This window comes from Streptopelia decaocto (assembly GCF_964273445.1).
Source record: "Streptopelia decaocto genome assembly, chromosome: 11".
Taxonomy (NCBI): Eukaryota; Metazoa; Chordata; class Aves; order Columbiformes; family Columbidae; genus Streptopelia; species Streptopelia decaocto.
This window is the reverse complement of record NC_138666.1, coordinates 10493482-10510873: the sequence shown is the minus strand read 5'-3', so window position 1 is coordinate 10510873 and position 17392 is coordinate 10493482. Positions and strand designations below refer to the sequence as shown.

At 40.2% G+C, this 17392-nt stretch overlaps 2 protein-coding genes across 2 annotated transcripts; one reads left to right on the top strand and one right to left on the bottom strand.

Moving 5' to 3' along the window:
* Nucleotides 1-1616: 1616 nt before the first annotated feature.
* Nucleotides 1617-11420, bottom strand: DNAAF1 (dynein axonemal assembly factor 1). The gene is made up of 14 exons (XM_082062806.1): nucleotides 11328-11420; nucleotides 10707-10923; nucleotides 10258-10386; nucleotides 9657-9789; nucleotides 8619-8710; nucleotides 7548-7769; nucleotides 6659-6825; nucleotides 6277-6398; nucleotides 5718-5926; nucleotides 4596-4856; nucleotides 4217-4326; nucleotides 3696-3764; nucleotides 2456-2804; nucleotides 1617-2122 (listed from the first exon to the last, which is right to left on the bottom strand). Exons 2-14 carry the CDS (start codon nucleotides 10825-10827, stop codon nucleotides 2025-2027), a joined length of 2082 nt encoding a protein of 693 aa, XP_081918932.1. The 5' UTR covers nucleotides 10828-10923; nucleotides 11328-11420; the 3' UTR covers nucleotides 1617-2024.
* Nucleotides 11421-11508: 88 nt separating this feature from the next.
* HSDL1 (hydroxysteroid dehydrogenase like 1) lies at nucleotides 11509-17210 on the top strand. Its single transcript, XM_082062538.1, has 5 exons — nucleotides 11509-11677; nucleotides 12638-12870; nucleotides 13477-13922; nucleotides 15576-15803; nucleotides 16714-17210. The coding sequence occupies exons 2-5, from the start codon at nucleotides 12651-12653 to the stop codon at nucleotides 16804-16806; spliced, it is 987 nt and encodes a 328-aa protein (XP_081918664.1). The 5' UTR covers nucleotides 11509-11677; nucleotides 12638-12650; the 3' UTR covers nucleotides 16807-17210.
* Nucleotides 17211-17392: the final 182 nt, after the last annotated feature.

Here is a 17392-nt window from a genome sequence, read left to right as displayed (position 1 = left end):
CAGCCGATATTTTCAGAGTAAAATGCCAGTCAGTGTGTGTATATCAGGTAAAGTGCAGATCAGAGTAAAAGAATCTATAGTTATTGAAATTACTTGCATTTTTTATCATTTTATCATTTTTTCCTTGCCTCCAGTGATAACAGAGCTCACACTTCACTCTTGGAATGACTTTTAAAAATCTTTTGTTTATAAACATTTTTTAAAATGTGACTTGATAATACAGTCCTTCCGACTTATTTGTTCTTAGTGTAAGAAGCAGGTGCCAGGACAGGCACCAAACACAGCACAAACAATGCACAAGGCAAAGCCCTCAAAGCAGACCTTCTCCAGCTGTCTGTCAGAAAAGGGAAGAAGATAATTATTGTAGAACCAAGCTCACAAACATTGCTGGCAACATTTGCAGCCTTCTAAAGAGAAGGTTTCTATAGAGATGCTTTCAGACAAGCCTGTTCTCCACAGGCTCTTGCCCATCCGCCCACCCTGTCATGAAGGCCAAGGATTTTGCCAGCGTGTTTTTAAGCATGGAAGGTGGAAAATGGCTGAAGTTTAAAGCAATTGTGTTGTCTTCCCTGAGGGCTTTTACAATTATTTTGTGTTATGGTTAGAAGCAGTTCTCTTACCACCAGATGGCACCTAAGCCCAGCTAATTAGAAATTTTCAACAAGCCCATAGTGATTTTTTTTAATGTGGACATTACAAGGCATGCTTAATGATTTGTAGAATTGGAGATTTGTAGAAATATGAAAAAAGACATCCACCTAAAGTTGGGTACGATGAAAGAAGTGAGGTCACCTAAAGCCGAGCTTCTACTGCTGTTGCGATTGTTGATTATATCATAAAACCAGCATCAGCCCTCAAAGATGATGCCAAATCTCTTATGTTGTGCTTAACAGTGTACAATTATTTTTTAACTGACCAGCACAGCCACCTCTGTGTAAGGAAAATGAGAGCCGTTAATGCCTCAGCAGAATTGGCCAAGAGTTGTCCATTTCCCCCAACCCTTTTTGCGGTGTCCCAGAGGAAGCGCTGTTCTACAGCAGCCTCTACTTCCTCAAGTTTTATTCTCTAGCTCAAAAGGAGAGAAGAAAAAAAAAAAGGGAAGGGAAGAAGACAGAAGTGGGCTGAAGCATCCATGCTGCTGCCTTCCATTTCACTTTGGCACAAGAATACCACTGCGACATGAAAGAGAAGCTGATGACAGAAGTCCTTTGGCTGGCTTTTGACACCAGAGCTGTCTTTCTGCCACTACTGACTGGCTGGTTATTTTTCTGTTATATTCAAAATCCAGATCCTGAGACAAATCTCACAATAAAATCAATGAAAACAGTAGATCTAAGTATATGCTTCATCAAAGATTGCCCTAAAAGGTAAAATGATATTTTTTTCCATGCATAAATGCTATTTCTGCATCTGGTTTTGCATAAACAACCATAATGTCTATGAATATTAGATCTGTAAAGGACCATGTTAAGAAGCAATCTCGATTTGTCATTGAAGTCCATCCAGTATGACATATACTGGTAAGGAGATTATACAAGTTAAAAATATTTGTGGTTATGAGTAGAATCTTTATTTAGTTCAAACGGCAGAAACATGTAACATTATGGATTGAAACCCTAGGACATAAACATTCAACTAAGTAAATTCTAGAAGTAGAATTTAACCTTAAAACAGTAGTGCCTTCACTTTCAAAGCAGCAAATGCTGCCTGCTGCCCTGAAGAGCTTGGAGGCGAGGGATCTCCAGCAGCACTGGCAGTGGGAACACAAGGCACTTACAGAGGATTTGGGGCTTTTTCATACTGACACAATCAAAAGTTCTGCCCTTGAGGTCAGATGCTGTTGATCACAGCAGCCTCTGACTGATGGTAACACTCAGTCCTCCTGTTGAAGGTGATGGTTTTTATGGCACAGTGTTATGCCAGTTTTAACTGATGTCCCATTGCTGAACTCTGCACTTTGAGTGGAACAACATGCAGCCAGCCAGGCACTGTTCCCCAGCTTTGGTCTGGTCTCTTCAAACTGATTAATCTAATCCACTGTCACAGTCCTCATCGTCCTGTGCTTCATGGGGACATCCTTCACCCTCAGCCAGGCCCTGTGCTTCTCCATCATCCCCGTTCCCTGTTAAAGCACGAAGGCAAAAAGCAAATGAAACTCATCCATGGTATTTAATACTGGAAAGAGAAATGTAGAGCTCAGTTTTTAAAAACCCATTTAAATACAACTCGGCAAGAAATTCTGTGTAGAAAAAGAGAAGATAACATTTTAAATCCTAATGTATTAGGATTCCCGCATAAATAAAAGAGGTGACTGTTAGCTAACAATGGGTTGAAAATTTTTTCAACAACAAGAAGTGAATAAATCCTTAATTTTAGTGTGCATGTACCACTGACCTTTATCTCTGTAGTCAATATGTCAGTGTAATCTTACCAGGGCAAGTAACTGTAATCTTACCATCCTCTTCACATGGGCTTGGGTCATCTAGTTGATTGCAGACTGGTGACAATAGCAAGTTACCCTTGGGCTCAGTGATAATCTCTTGTATCAAGGGTTTCAAGGGGGTTCCTTGATTATCTTTGGTCTCTGAGTATCTTTCTGAAATAGCAGGCTCTGTAAAGAGGCTTTGAACAAGGGGTCTTAAGTTCTCCTTTTCATGCTCTTTATGTATCTTACACACACTCGAAAAAATTGCTGTTGGAACTTCTCCTACTGAATTCTCAAGCATGCTTGTATTGTTCTCCTCTAATGCAGAATCACTGTCATTTGTCATTTCAGAAATTATTTCAATCTTTGGGTGATAGTCCTGCTGGTAAAAAAATCCAAAGGTAAAAAAATGTAATTGAAAAGATATTATTTTAGATGTAAAAGCTAAAAGATGTGTAAATATCTCTTGGATCCACATAACAGCTGTCAGCTTTGATGTGCTGTTCTCCCAAAATGTATGGTACGTGTGCTTCACCCATAGCTTTGTTTCTTTGTGGATGAACCTTGGATTAACTACTTCTCAGGCATTAGCAATAAACTGACCATAAGCTGTTAACAGTTCAGAAAAAGAAGTCTGGATTATGTTGGAGGGACTTGTACAAACACATACTGTATCAGTCTGAAGCCAGGCAAGCGTGAGTCAACATCAGCACAAGAATCAAAGCTGCTTAGTCTTTGTTGTTTTGTTCTTTTTTTTTTTTTTCTGTTTACAGGCTTTTGCCTAGATCACATTGAGCACAGCACAGTGCTAATGTGGGCATGAACTGCCTTGTATCTGATCAACCCCGAGTGGCGCAGAGGAGTTTCAGTCCTGTGTTTTCAGTTGAGAAGTCTGATTTTATTCAGTAGCAGGCACTTTGTTCTATCTGCTCAGTCCTTTGCAGAATATTAGTACTGGTAAAGTGTATTTTAAGAGTAATCTTCATTAAAACACTACAAGCTACTAAGAAATTAATCTTATTTAACTATTGCATTATTTGATCCTAGTTTTTAATTCTTCTATTTTTGCAACACGATAATATTAAAAAATCAAATTAAAAAATATCTACAAGTAGACAGAGAAGATCTGCTGCAACATCTCTTTTAATTTATAAATGCATAACTGATTGCATAGCCCAAAGCAGTATTTCACATGTGATTATTCTCATTGGCAAAACATTTGTAAATGTGTTTAGAGACACTTAATCACTGGAATTAATACGAATCTTACCTTTTGAAAAAAGATTTCCTCTTCTGGGGGAAATTCATTTGTGTCTATATCTTCTAAATCAGGCAGTTCCTGAGGACAATCACAAGATCATTAATCAGTGGGAAAAGCTACTCTAGCCAATAAAATATGACATCTCTATCTCATTGGGATCTTCTTCAAAGCAATGCATTTCAGGGTAAGAGGCCACAGCCAGGAGCATGGCACTGTCACCCTTTTGGAGATCACAGTTTTCCTCTGTTAAGCACATGTGGGAAAAGGAAAATTCATCTGTCTGCAGAAACAGCAGATGGGAATGAAATTTTCTCCTTTGCTGTGTGATTATGAAAAAAAGGAAGATAAAAGGATAAACAGCAAAGCATTAACAGGATTTTAAAAGCAAGCACAGCTTATGTCTATTAGCTCTTTGTTATCTATGCAATAGACTTAATATCAACTTCAACCCATCATTATGGGTAAGAGCCAAATCCAGGATCTACAGTCTACCAGATCTGAACTTCCCACAAATCGAATCCAATACATACATCAAGATAAAGTTTCTCCAGTGTATCCAGTTTGATCTGTTCAGTTTCAGCATATTCATCCAGTTGAGGAGGCAGGGCCTTTTCCGTAGTTGCCACCTCTCCTGGTAGATCTAGAGAATAAACAATAGCCAGTTGCAGAGAGCTAACTGAATAAAAGACTTTCTATAATACAGCAAGCACTGTGATACCAGTGACACCCGACTGCCATTGCAGAATTCACAGCTGAATCCCATGTTTTGTCTTTCAGTCATGTTCTTGGTCTTGCTTACATGATATAAATTAATATTTGCATTTTGCAGTAAAGTATCCCACATATCTACAAAAGCATTCTTTCATGTGTGAAGGCACATGGCCACCTCCTAGTGTGATTGTGCATTACCGTCTGTCTTCTTGTCGAAGTCTGAGTGTTCATAAGGGTTTGATTCTTGTGCATCCTCTTGAATTCTAGCTGGAATACTTCCAGATGTGAAATCTGTGTTATCTTCCCTATTTGGTTGAAGTGTTAACACTTCATCACGAGCATCAAAATTTTCATTTCTAAATTTCTCAGTCTTCTCTTGAGTGTTTTCCTCTTCTGATACATTTGAAGTCTCTGATGGACTAGCATTTTGATCACTATTACCTGAATTTGCAGGTGCTCCTACAGAAGAAACAAGTTAATCAAAACTGCTGAGTTAATGTACCATTACTCATTCTAAACATTTAAACTTTACTACACGGCCTTAATCGCTGGGCCTCAAATAGCAGCAAAAGCTCCTACTTTGAGCAGCTATCTGTGGATCAGTAGTCCTTCCAAGATTGCAGCAATGTTGTGGGTTTTGCCATTTCAACTCCCTACAAATATAGAACCCCAGCAAAAGAAAAGCTCATATAGAGAAAACACTATAGTAAATAATAGTCTGGTAGCTATAGTTAACTTTGAAAAGACTGACAAGTGACTACATATTTAAATATATGCTTGAGCATTTTGATGGATCAGTGACAGATGCTGAAGTTACCCTTTCCTTTATGCAATCTACGTGCTTGCAGAAAATGGTTTACTTGTTAGTCACTCATGTTTGATTTCAAAGCCTGCAAAAACGAATTGGTATAAGACAAACACTCCTCTGCACTGTAGCCCTGTCTTCTTATTTGGCTTCAGTCCCATTTATCCTGAAACATACACTCTTCTCTAGAAAGGTTAGGCTGGGACCTATTACGGGTTATAAATGTACACCTGGTTGCTCTGGTGAAGAGCACAAGAGCTCAAAACTCTGGGACAGAAAGTGGTTTGTTGTTTTTTGTTTCATCAGCAGTGAGAAAGCTGCTGATTGCTTAAAATCATTCTGGTTAATCTACGATGCACCATGATTAATAAAGTACTTTGTATGGGAAAAGAAGATTATTCATAAATATCTTCCAAAAATTGCATGAGCCTTATGAATGTTTAGGGACTGATCATTTATTTTAAACATTCAAATTGAAGCATACACAGACATCTTCCAAAATAGTAACCACAAACCTTCCAGGATATCTGTTCCATTTCCACATTCTGCACTTGTGCCTCTTTCTTCCATATACTTTTGTCTTTTCTTTTCCGCTATATTTCGTCTGATTGCTGCTAAAGCATCGATGCTATCTTGGATTTTTTTTCTCTCTCTGGTTTCCCATTTTTCCCTCTCTGCTTTCTCAGCTTCAAGCCCTCCAACAGCCCAGGCTTCTGCACAGGCTCTAATGAAACACAAAAGCTCACTGTAATATAGCTATAAAAGTCCATCTTTACAATGAAAGAGAAACTTAAAATAGCTGGCAACAGCATAAAATAGATGCTACACTCAGACTTGGTGTAAAATGATTCTGTTTGAGAATTAATTATCTTGTGAAAAAATACATGTTTTCTTCTAGGTATGTTGGATGTATAACTCTGTAGTATAATAGTCTTGTACTCAAAGTCACCCACCCTCGATAAATTACACTGGTCAGTCTTCCTTTCCTTCCATGGCAATACTGACAAAAAATGATGACTGATAATTAGTATTAGAGCTTTGTTGCTGTGTTAAGAATACGGCTCTGTTTCTTACCTATCCTTCGGGAAAACGGGTCTGTCATCCAGATACGTTAGTTCTTTTAGTCGAACAGTAAGTGTTTTTCTATAATTAGCGATTTTCCTTATCACTTGATTTCCCATCAAATTCAGCACACGCTAGAGAAACACGGGAAACAATTTTTAAAGTTGAGTAGCAAAAAAAACCCCCAATCTGGAGATGCACTTTCCCTATCATTTAAAAAAATAATAAGTGAATAAAACATTCTTGGTATTACAGGTAATCTACAAAAACCAATTAATGTTTCCTAACCTTGTTTTTTTTACCAAAATTATTTGTGGACTAGACTACACAACAAAACCATTTAATGAGATTCACCCTTATACATGATACAAACACTCAGCTATATTTGGCTTACCAAATTAGGCATGGTCTCCAGAATACTTATAATATTTGGATCACTTAGGTAGTTGTGGGAAAGATCGAGAACAGAAATACTTGGGCATTCTTGCAAGTGCTGTAAGTCCTCCACTGTTTCTAACTTGTTGTGAGCAATCTGCAGAGTCTGCAGGACTTTCAGACAAGCTGTCGGACAGAAAGGCAAGAGTTATCGCCTCACAAAGAGTTTTCTGGAGCAAGTAGACAACTGCATTGTCAAAATAATTGTTTCTATCGAATTGTGGGGAGCTTTTTCTAAATTTGTTGTTCTGCTATATGTACTTTTTGGCAATGCCTCCAAAGCTGCTTTCTTCACCTTAGGAAAAGGATGGTGGCTGTTTTCAATTTATTACAAACTAGTGAGTTACACAAAAACGAGGGCTTGTGTTTCAAATTATTGCAATGTACACAAATGATAATTTAAAGGAGTTGTGGGGTTTTTTAAAATTTTCTGCTGTAGATAGAATAAATCCTTGAACAGGCAGAAAATATTTGGTAATCATGTCTGCTACTGTCAAAGCGCATCATAACTGTAAAGTAAATGGCGAAAACCGGATTGCCAGCCTGCTTACAACACAGAAAGTACTGAGATGGCATTAAGAAGTGAGGAAAGACTACTCAATTGTTCTAGGTATCCACAAGGAAGCAATTATACTATATCTTTTCTGTTTTCTCATCTATTGAAATTGCAAAACACATAGGTTTGACTCAACAGAAGCCTTGTGGGCTTTGGTATGGGTTATTGTGCAAAATTTTAACATAAATAAAACCCCCTTGAAACTACTGCCACTAATAATAGCTTAGCTTAGTCTATACTTAGGTATATGGGCTCGTTATAAGTTAAAACATGTGGCACAAACAGTTCTTACAGAGATTCTCAATGGTCTTGACATAGTTGTTACTGATATTGAGGGCATCCAGCTTTTGTAAAGGTTCAAGGTTTTCAATTTTCTTAATTAAATTGGTTTGCAAGTAGAGGCAACGCAATTCTGTCTGAGCCTCCAAATTCTCAATTTTTGTTAAGGCATTGCATTCCAGCCATAAACACTTCAATCCAGTATACTCTTCAAGATTCTCCAGGCGGTCAAATCCTGCAGAAAAAGATGGTTTAAAATGAAATTGCTTTAGCTGAAAACAAGTCTTTGGAAGAGTAAATTTAATTAAACCAGCACCACTGAAACAGCCTCTGTGAACGGCTGTACTCAAATTGACACCAATATTTCCACTGAATCAATAGTAAAGTACTTGGCCCATAAAGAGCAAAAATGTATAGGTACCTATTCTGGTCTGTATCTCAAGCAGCTCTTTAGGTTCTCAAATAATACATATTGGAAAAGCAGCAAAACCAAAGCTAAATGTAGAAGGTAGGATTAGCATGTCCCATTTATTTAAAACTATTCTCATGCAAACCTGAAGTAGCTAACCATATTAGCAAAAAACTGCTCATAGATCACAAGAGTACGATCCAGGTTCATTCTAGCAACTTGTTTTTCTTTCAGTAGTATTTGAGAACAGGCACCAAGTGTTTACTGTTTGTTTTCTTCCTGACCATTTTTATTTAGCAGTAAAAAAGTCCCCAAAGCTGGAAAACAGGTTCTTTATACAAACATGTTTAAGAAGAAATACATATGTTTTCCTCTAAATGCAACCCAGACCATATTTTAAGACATTTCTCAGAAGCTACTCTTACTGGGGGGGAAGTGTCCATTAATTCCTATTGATCCTTCAACTTACTCCACAAAGTGAATTAGGTCTATAATCAGTTCACTTTTCTACCTTCATATTGACTAATTTTGTTTCACAATTTCATTATTACATAAAATTAAATTATGTTTCTAATTTAAAATATTATATACCTTACTTCAGTAAGCCATAAAATAGATTATCTGCTAAAATGCTACTTAGAATGATAAAATTAAACAGTCAGATCTGCATCTTACCTTTATAATGCAAGTAAAGTGTATCATTGAGGTATGGGGTCAAGTATAATTTCTGCTGTTTACAGATGTCTCGCAGAATCTTTTTTGTCATTCTAAAGTAACAATGGAAAGCAGAAGCAAAACAAAAAATGTATTGCAGTGCACGTTCTGAAATCTTTGGGGTGTTTTTTAACAGATTTCAATGCAACTCAATTAATAGATTTTAGGCAAGAGAAATGGCTACAGCCTTCAAGACTATACTCAAAAAAGCAGTAGGTTTTTTAGAGTGGCTTTCCACCTCTGCCTGTTTGAAGTGAGTTACCAGGCTCTTCTGCTAAAAAGAAGAGAGTAAGCAGGGAATTAGAGTCCATCTTCTTGGAAAAGAGCAGCAACGTACACTCTGGAAAGGTTTCACCAACAAGTAAATAGGTACAGGAACGGAAAGTAAATCGTTATTGTCACTTACATATTACTGCATAACTAGCCTACATGACCAGACTTTCAACAATGTTATTAAATAGTACCAAATATGATTTTAAATTTTATTATTTGCCTGCAATGTGCTTAGTCAGAGTTAACACAGGAATAATCTTGTTTTGCAACTATTAATGAGCAGCCATTGCAGCATATACTGGTTTAGGCTGGAACAAAATTAGAGCCAGAGTTTACAAAAGAGTTGTATCTTATTGTTAACCATCTCTGGATTTCCTCTGCTAAAATTTATCTTGACAACTGTAATATTTATATTATGATTAATTAATACAATGCATTGTCTGAATTGATGCTGAGAAATGTCCAAATCTACTGATAAATCACCCCCAAAGGAGTTTGCACAATTTTCTCCAGATTCACTACCTCATGTATTTAGAATGTAGTTTGCTCCTGAGGCCATAAAGAAGCTGTACAGATGCTGGAAATCTCAACAATTCCTGATTTATTGATCAATCTCAAATTCACCTTCAAAATTGTTCTCTTAAATTAATTTGTTGAATAGCAAAACTCCCATTGCCCTCAATATGTCAAGAGTTAAGTAAAAAACATCCACAAACAATGTATTACCTTACACCGGCCCTCTTTTCTTCTGTCCTTTGACTGAATGAGCTGGTTACTGATTTGCAATCACCATCTGATTTTTGTTCATTCGGTTCTGCTCTGGATGTGCAGCTGATGACTTTGCCTTGAATTTTAACATCTCCATAAGAAAACAAGTTGCAGTTGAACAGCATGAGTGGGGAAAAAGTGTCACGTTGGCAATTACTTTAGAGAAATGTTGAAGAGCACTTGAATATGAAATTCAAGAAAAGAAGTGCTCTAACCAAGATTTTTGCTGACATTTCTAATGAAAGGAAACTTAACTTTTTAGAATGTAAAGTAGTAAAATAAGTAGCAGCAAAATAAACTGTTGAAATCTGCATTAATTTTTGTTTAGATCTACAAGTCAGGTAGTGCCCACTAGTCTTAAGATTATTATAACATACAGTAACAATAAAATAATGGCACAAATGTTCTCACAGTCTTAGACATCTACTAGGTATTACAGTTAATTAACAATAATTTGAGTTAACAAGACTGCTAACTTTGCACGTAAAGAGACTACAGTTATGGTGTATCTAAGTCACTTCAAGCACTGTTTGTTAGTCTAGCTCTTCTACAAATTTACCCTTTTGCACTCCTTGGAAGGTGTCTCCAGTGCTATACTCTTCAGACTGCCTTTGATTAATTGCATTTTCAGTACTCTTCTCTTCAGATTCTTGTTCTCCACCTTCTAGTTGCACTTTTAGTCTGTATGCTTAAAAAGACACAGTGCAAATAAGGTGATTGTACCAGGTCAATTAAATATGATTGTAATTAAAACATTTGGAGATCAGGCTAGCTGTATGATTGCAACACAGGAAAAGGTATCTCTCCAGCAAGAAGAAACAGAATTTTAAAAAAAGCACAAGAAGATAGCAATTGAGTAAGCCTCAGTTATGCCAAGATTTTCAGTGACTTTGCTGGGAGAATGAATGCATATTGCATCCAGATGAGTAACAACAGACTTGATGTCTAGGCTTTATGTTCACTAAAGCTCCCTAAGTTAGTCCTAGCGAGCCAGCTGGAGAGGCTCACCTGCATGAACAGAATTGGCTTCATTTTCTGCTCGGATGTTGTTCACAGATTCCTCTGACCCCTCTTGCACAAGAACTTCCCCTCCAAGGCCTTTCTCTGAGTCTCCAATTTGCGATTCCATTTTAAGGTATGTGATTTAGACAAACATCAGCCAAGCCAGTATTTGATTTACAATCCAAGTTTCCAGGTAAAATGTCTAATGTTTTAGAAGGAGAACCTGTTACAGATAAGAAAACCAGTATGAGTGATTATGAAGCCTGGATGGAGCTGGCAACCTGGTTGAAGATGCCAAAAGGCAAGGACACTTTATCTCCAGCCCTGCCCACTGCAGATGTCACTCAGAGCAGCGGACCACGGCTAAGCCTCCCGAAGCAGAGTAAGATACTTTTTTCCTTTCAAAGCTGTGGAGCTGAGGACGGGTCTCCTTCGAGCTCTTGTGTAACACCTGCCTCACTGCAAGCCGGGTGGGCTCCTGAGACCACTTTTATTCTCCTCACAAGGGCTGCAGATGCTGTCAGGTTTCAGCCCTGCGCCTTTTGCTGCTGTAGCCCGCGAGCTCTCCAGACCAGGTGTCCCAAAGCGCGCTGCTGTGTCTCCCGTTAAACCTCCAGCTCCCTTTACCTGACCCGGGCCGCGGCTCACGGGGTCGACGGCCCCTTATGGCCCCTCCGCGGCATCTGCTAGACAGCAGGACAGTTAAACAGCGAGGGACACGACGGAGGGGAGGCCGCTGAGGTACCGCCAGCGTCAGCCCCCTAAACCGCCGCCGTCGCTATGGCGACGCCGCGCGCCGGCCCATAAGGCCCCGCGGCCGCTCTTGGCGGCCCCGCGCAGCGGCGCAGGTGGCGGCGGGCGCGGGGACAGCGGAGCCGGGGGAGGGCCCGGCCGCACCGGAGGGCTCGGCGACAGCGGCGAGTCCGGCCGCACCGGCGGGTCCGACCGCACCGGCGGGTCCGGCCCCGCGGACGCGGGTGAGACGCGAGCGGGTAGCGGCCTCTCAGGGCCCCGGCTCTATGCGGGGTTTCTCCCCGTGGGCCGCGGCTGGAGGGCTTGGTTTCCCTCCGTTACAGCCCGGCTGGGGCCAGGGGGGGCCCCGGGCAGGGGCCCAGGCGCCGGACCAGGCCCGCTTGTCGCTGGGGCTCGCCGGGCCAGGCCCGCTGTGCCTCCCGGGAGGGGTGAGGCCCGCGGCCCGGGCTGCGCTGGGTGTGTAAGGGCCCAAAAGCAGGTGCCGGCTCCGGTTGCAGATCGGGTGCTGCCGAGGAAGTGACAGTTGGGTTTTGTGCTTGTTTTTTTAAAATATATTCGTTAGTAAAAAACTTGTGAGGCACAGCAGGCTTTCTACTGAGAACAGATACTTTCTGCTGTCCCATCTACTGTGCGATTTGATGTTAATGTGTCCCGGGGCTCCCGGATTTTCAAACACGAAGGACGCGGTGGATGTGGTGTATTTGCTGGGAAGGGTTTAGTGCCTTGTGACAGTGCCAGGGGCTAAAGTTGAGCTTCTGTCTCTGAGCCTGTTTGTCCCTCAGGTTGCTTGGAAGAGCGTGTTGTTTCTTGTGTGCTGAGCTTCCTGTCCCGCTGGTTATCCTTGGCTCTTTTGTAGGTGGATCGCAATCTTCCAAAATCAGTTTGTACATGTTGAGCTTCCCTTATCTGCTTGGCCTTGAATTGTTTTATTTACAATATCATGGATTGGTGTCATTGTAGTATAATTGACTAGTAGATAAAAACACATCAACAAAGTCTAAAAAGCAGCTAAACCAGTAAGGACAATGGTAGGTGATACCTAAATTTTAGCAGGCTGGCTTTTCTGCATAAAAATGGTGCTCAGACTGTAAAGTGCTGAATTTCAAAGGTTATCATTCAGCCTGAAAAGTTAAGGAGCCCAAGAGGAGATTGTAATTGCCTGTGTTTCTTTTACTTTTTTCCAGGCTTCTGATCATCATGGCTGCAGTGGATCGTTTCAGCCTCTTGTACAGAGAGATCAGTCGTTCGTTCAGTTTTTACATGGAGGCCCTGGCTGTCGTTGGAGCTTGCTACACAGTCAGAAAGTGTGTCTCTCTTGCGTTTGACACTTACGGCATGCTTAGGCTGCATTTCATTCCGAAGCTGGGCAGCAGGATTGATCTTGTCAAGCAGTATGGAAAATGGGCTGTGGTCACTGGTAAGAGACTGAAGCAGCATATTGCTTATGTGCCAGTAGTGTAACACTTGCCAGCTTATACTGATGGGTGAGCTTTATGGCACAAGCTGGGTCCTGTGTTGCCTCAAGTTGCAAGTTAATCTGCTTGAGCAGGAACAGTTGTTCAGTGACTTACTAAATTCAATTCCTCAGGAGACAGGTAAGCTCAGTGTGTTGACTAACCGCTGGGAAAGATTCACGGAGGAATTTTTCCCAAAAATTGCAAGGTGCACCACAAATGCATACAGGTGTAGACAGATGTGGACAAGATTGTTTTTTTGTTATGGGCTTCTGCATGTGCTAATTTCTTCAGCAAAGTTAAAGTCATGTACCTCTGACATCCCCACCTTTCATTAAGGCTCTACTCTAAGCTCTCTGTTGTTGTAATAGAAAATATAAAACCTGTATATGGGAGGATTGCAGCAGTTTGCTACTGACGACATTGCCTTTATTACAGTGGTTTTGAGATCATCATATTCAGTGCCACATGACCTTCAGAGGTGTAATACAGGTATAATTGAAAGAATTGTCGAAACAGAAGACTGGGGCTGCTCTGATTTTAACTTTGTTTTTAATGTTCTGTTACAGGTAGCACAGATGGAATTGGGAAGGCGTATGCCGAAGAACTGGCAAAGCGTGGTGTCAACATCATCCTAATCAGCCGAAACAAAGAGAAACTGGAAGCGGTATCTAGAAGCATATCTGAAACCTATAAAGTGGAAACAGATTTCATAGTAGCTGATTTCAGCAAGGGGCGTGAGTCTTACCCAGCCATTAAGGAGGCTCTGAAAGACAGAGAAATTGGGATTTTGGTGAATAATGTAGGAGTATTTTATCCCTACCCAGACTATTTTGCCAACCTATCTGAGGATATGCTGTGGGACATGATCAACATAAATATTGCTTCTGCTAACATGATGGTGCATATTGTGCTGCCGGGCATGGTAGAGAGGAAGAAAGGGGCGATCGTCAATCTTTCTTCTGGATCCTGTTGTCAGCCAACACCGATGTTGACAATCTATGGAGCCTCTAAAGTAAGTTGGGGTGTGATGTTTAATGGTATGCACTGAAAAATAAATGCATTGTTGGTCGTAAACACATTCAGCAAGGATATCAAAATATACTTGAAAGTTTTCTAGGAATTTGTTCAAATATCGGAGGTGAACATTACATGTAATATGCAGTAAACTCTTTATCCTCACCAATACTTTGCTTTGAACCAAAGTCAGTGCTATTATGGGTGAATTCCAGCATAACAGTAGTTCTAGGAATAATGTTACCTTCCTCAGAGGAATGATGCACAAAGCGAAGTGGCAGTTCTGTAACTCATTGAAAAGGTCAAGAATTTAATCTCTCTCCTTGATCTGAACTGTGTAGACATACCTCAGGCTACTCACACACTGGTATTTGGTAGCAAGAAGGGCTGTAGTCATGGTCAAACCACCACTATGACAAGGGCTGTGGCCAAATCAAGCCACTGTTTCACCTGACACCAAGGGGCAGAAGGCTTCTAACACCATTGTGTGCACCATATTTGGGGAGAAAAGAACTTCCCCCCCCATAATTATTCTTCATGAGGAGATCCAGTCAATAATTAACAGGATGGGGCAGCTGGGTGATGCTGGGAGTATGAATGCACGTGAGGATGCGGATTTACACTTCATGACTTGCTTCTGAATCCACAAAAGCAACTGAGATTGTAGAAGGATCTCATCTTGATCCATGTCTGAACACAAGCAGTTATCGCTCCTGGCTGTTGGTGGCTGCTCTCTGTATTGGGTCTGGCTGAGATGGAATTAATTTTCCCCATGGAAGCCTTCATGGTGCTGTGCTGTGTGTCGGTAGTTATTTTCTTCAGTGTGAAAACTAGTTTCTGCTGCAGAGTATCTCGCCCTTTGGTTATGCTAAATGCATAACTGCACTCAGAACTAAAACAAAACGCCTGAATGAAAGAGAACAATACAAATGTACCAAAGTTTCTTCCCTTAGCTGGCATTGTTAATCCAAATCCAAGATCAGCAATCCAGTTTACAGCCTGTCCTCTGAACGGTTCCACTGCTATGGCAGTGGGAACAAGCTGCTCCAGCATCCTAAGCCTCTTTGTGCGTTAACAGTGTATGGTGCTTGAAGTAGTTGGTTTTATTTTCTTTCCTAAAGCAAGCACAAGAGCATGAACTAAAGGAGATGATACAGATAGACGTAAACAAATGCATGTTTAATTTTGCACAAGGGAGTTGCAGGAAGTAATTAAAGAGGCTTCTGGGGAAGACCAGTCAAATATGAAATTCACCTCTAAGTGTATTAAATAATGGGACTTCCTTTTTACTGCAGTATGTATAGTTAGCTTTGGAGTGTCCCCTGCAATGTCCCCAGACTAAACAGGGTGTTTGTTTTAGATGAAATCAAAGTTTCCATATTGTTTTTAAGCAGAGATTGTCAGATGGCTTATTAAATTCAGATCAGAGAGTTAAGAGGTCGCTTTGTCCTGCAAGTTACTGTACTGTTTCAAGTTTTTAGCAAATAGCAACAAATAGAAATGTGTTTATTTTGTAGTATTTATTCAAGGGTTTATTTTTTTAGCTGATGTATAAAATATGCTACAACTTTTCTGTAATTTTAATAAAACTCTGCCCTAAGGCTTGATTGTTTAAAAAAAAAAAAGTCTCTTTCTGCTTGTGTCTTTCTAGAGCTACTTGGACTATTTCAGTAGAGCACTACATTATGAATATGCCTCACAAGGAATTTTTGTTCAGAGTTTAACCCCATTTGTAATTGCTACAAAAATGGCAGCACACAGCAGCATTGCATCAAAGACGTCTTTCTTTGTACCTTCTGCTGAAGAATATGCAAGTCATGCTGTTTCTACTCTTGGGTTATCCACAAGGACTACTGGTTACTGGAAGCATGCAATAAAGGTAATAGAATTCATTAAACTCTTTCATATTTGTCAATAAAGTAAAAAAGCTGGTGACTTTCTTAGGAGTCCAAAGGAAAATTGTCAGTATTCTGAAAAAGTACCATATATATTGTAGGACTTAAAGGGATTGTGCCATATTTTTTCACTACTTCTGCTTTAGAAAATTATGCTCAGGCATGCCTGTTTTTGCAATGAGAGAGTGAATCCATTTCCTACTTGAAATGTGCAGCAAAAAATGAGAAAGAGACAACTTTTTATTCAAACGCACAGAATATCTAATTTTACTTGGTGTGTTGCTGACTGGGCAAGCGTTTCACTGTCTTCTATGAGCAGAAGTAGCTTTTTTTCAATATTTATTGAGCATATTTCAGCTTTGGGGAAGAGTGGGTAGGAGGATGGAATAATCACAGAAAGAAAGAAAAAGCCTTCATTTTTATCCCAAGCTACCTGGAAGCAGGTCCTCTGTATGTTAGGTTTTCATTTCTGGGGGAAGACTGTAGGCTCCCGAGTAATTTTATGAACATCTCGTGTCCTATTTAGTGGCTTTCTATAGCATTAGAATGAGTAGAAGGAATTGAAGTTGGGATAAAAGAATAAAAGGAATAAAAGAGTTGGGAAAGATTCTGGCAAGGTGTGGCAGTTAAAGGAAATTGACAGTATTGCTGTTGCAAATTTGAATAAATCACTTCAGGATTTATTTGCAGAACCTAAATGTTCAGCTGTGTGCCCTACTTCCAAAATGTCTAAATACTTCTACTTCCAGGGGGTTGGATATAAGGCTTAGTTGCTGATGTTCAAGCAGGTTTTGCCTTGATTTAGTGGTAATTTGAGAAACGGTTTGTTTGCTTGTAATAGAATGTATTTTAATCTGTCCTTTCTTCTTTTTCTCTCTTTGTGCCTCTCCACAGTTCACTTTGGGTGAGTGCCTACCTGAATGGATCTGGGCATGGTCTGCAATGTATTTTTTCAGAACTATACGCCAGAAAGCTTTAATGAAATAGCAATATCCAGATGTTCCACATAATGAGTACTATATTCCGATCAGAGTGCTGCAAAATGTTATAGTGAACCTCAGTGGGCTTACTGTAACTTATCCATACCTTGCTAAACAAGCTGCGTGTAATCTAATCGTCAGAAGTCTGGATCCTCTCTGTATCCTTGTATGAAGTTGTTCATCTGCTGCTTTCCTCCACCATGAAAAGCTGATCTGCTGAGGTTAATCTCTGTTCAGTTTCTCTTCAAGGTAACTGGGCAGCAGTAGGTACAGTTTTAATTCTGACAGTAAATGACTGCCTCTTGCATAGTGCTATGTGATGTCAGCTTGTGAAGCTGACAGAATTTGGGAGTTCTCCAAATATGTCAGAAATGCAAAAAATCACGTTGTTCAAAAAGACGATCCCAGTCACCTGTGTTCTTTCTTTATTATGTAGTTTTGTGTGACTGTTCTAGCCCTGCCTGTACCATCCACAGCTCAAGTATTCCTGATAGAAATTAGACCCTGCTCAGCCACATCTCAGTTACCAGATTCTCCTCACCGCCCGCAGCGGGAAGCGGCTCCCTCGCCGGCGGCCGTTATCGCCGGCGGCC

Coding starts and splice junctions, on each gene's coding strand:
- DNAAF1 (XM_082062806.1), bottom strand. CDS start 10,827: ATGGAATCGCAAATTGGAGACTCAGAGAAAGGCCTTGGAGGGGAAGTT. Junction 10,387..10,706: donor AGCCAATTCTGTTCATGCAG/GTGAGCCTCTCC, acceptor TGTCTTTTTAAG/CATACAGACTAAAAGTGCAA. Junction 7,770..8,618: donor ACTTTACTTGCATTATAAAG/GTAAGATGCAGA, acceptor CTTTTTCTGCAG/GATTTGACCGCCTGGAGAAT.
- HSDL1 (XM_082062538.1), top strand. CDS start 12,651: ATGGCTGCAGTGGATCGTTTCAGCCTCTTGTACAGAGAGATCAGTCGT. Junction 13,923..15,575: donor CAATCTATGGAGCCTCTAAA/GTAAGTTGGGGT, acceptor GTGTCTTTCTAG/AGCTACTTGGACTATTTCAG. Junction 15,804..16,713: donor ACTGGAAGCATGCAATAAAG/GTAATAGAATTC, acceptor GCCTCTCCACAG/TTCACTTTGGGTGAGTGCCT.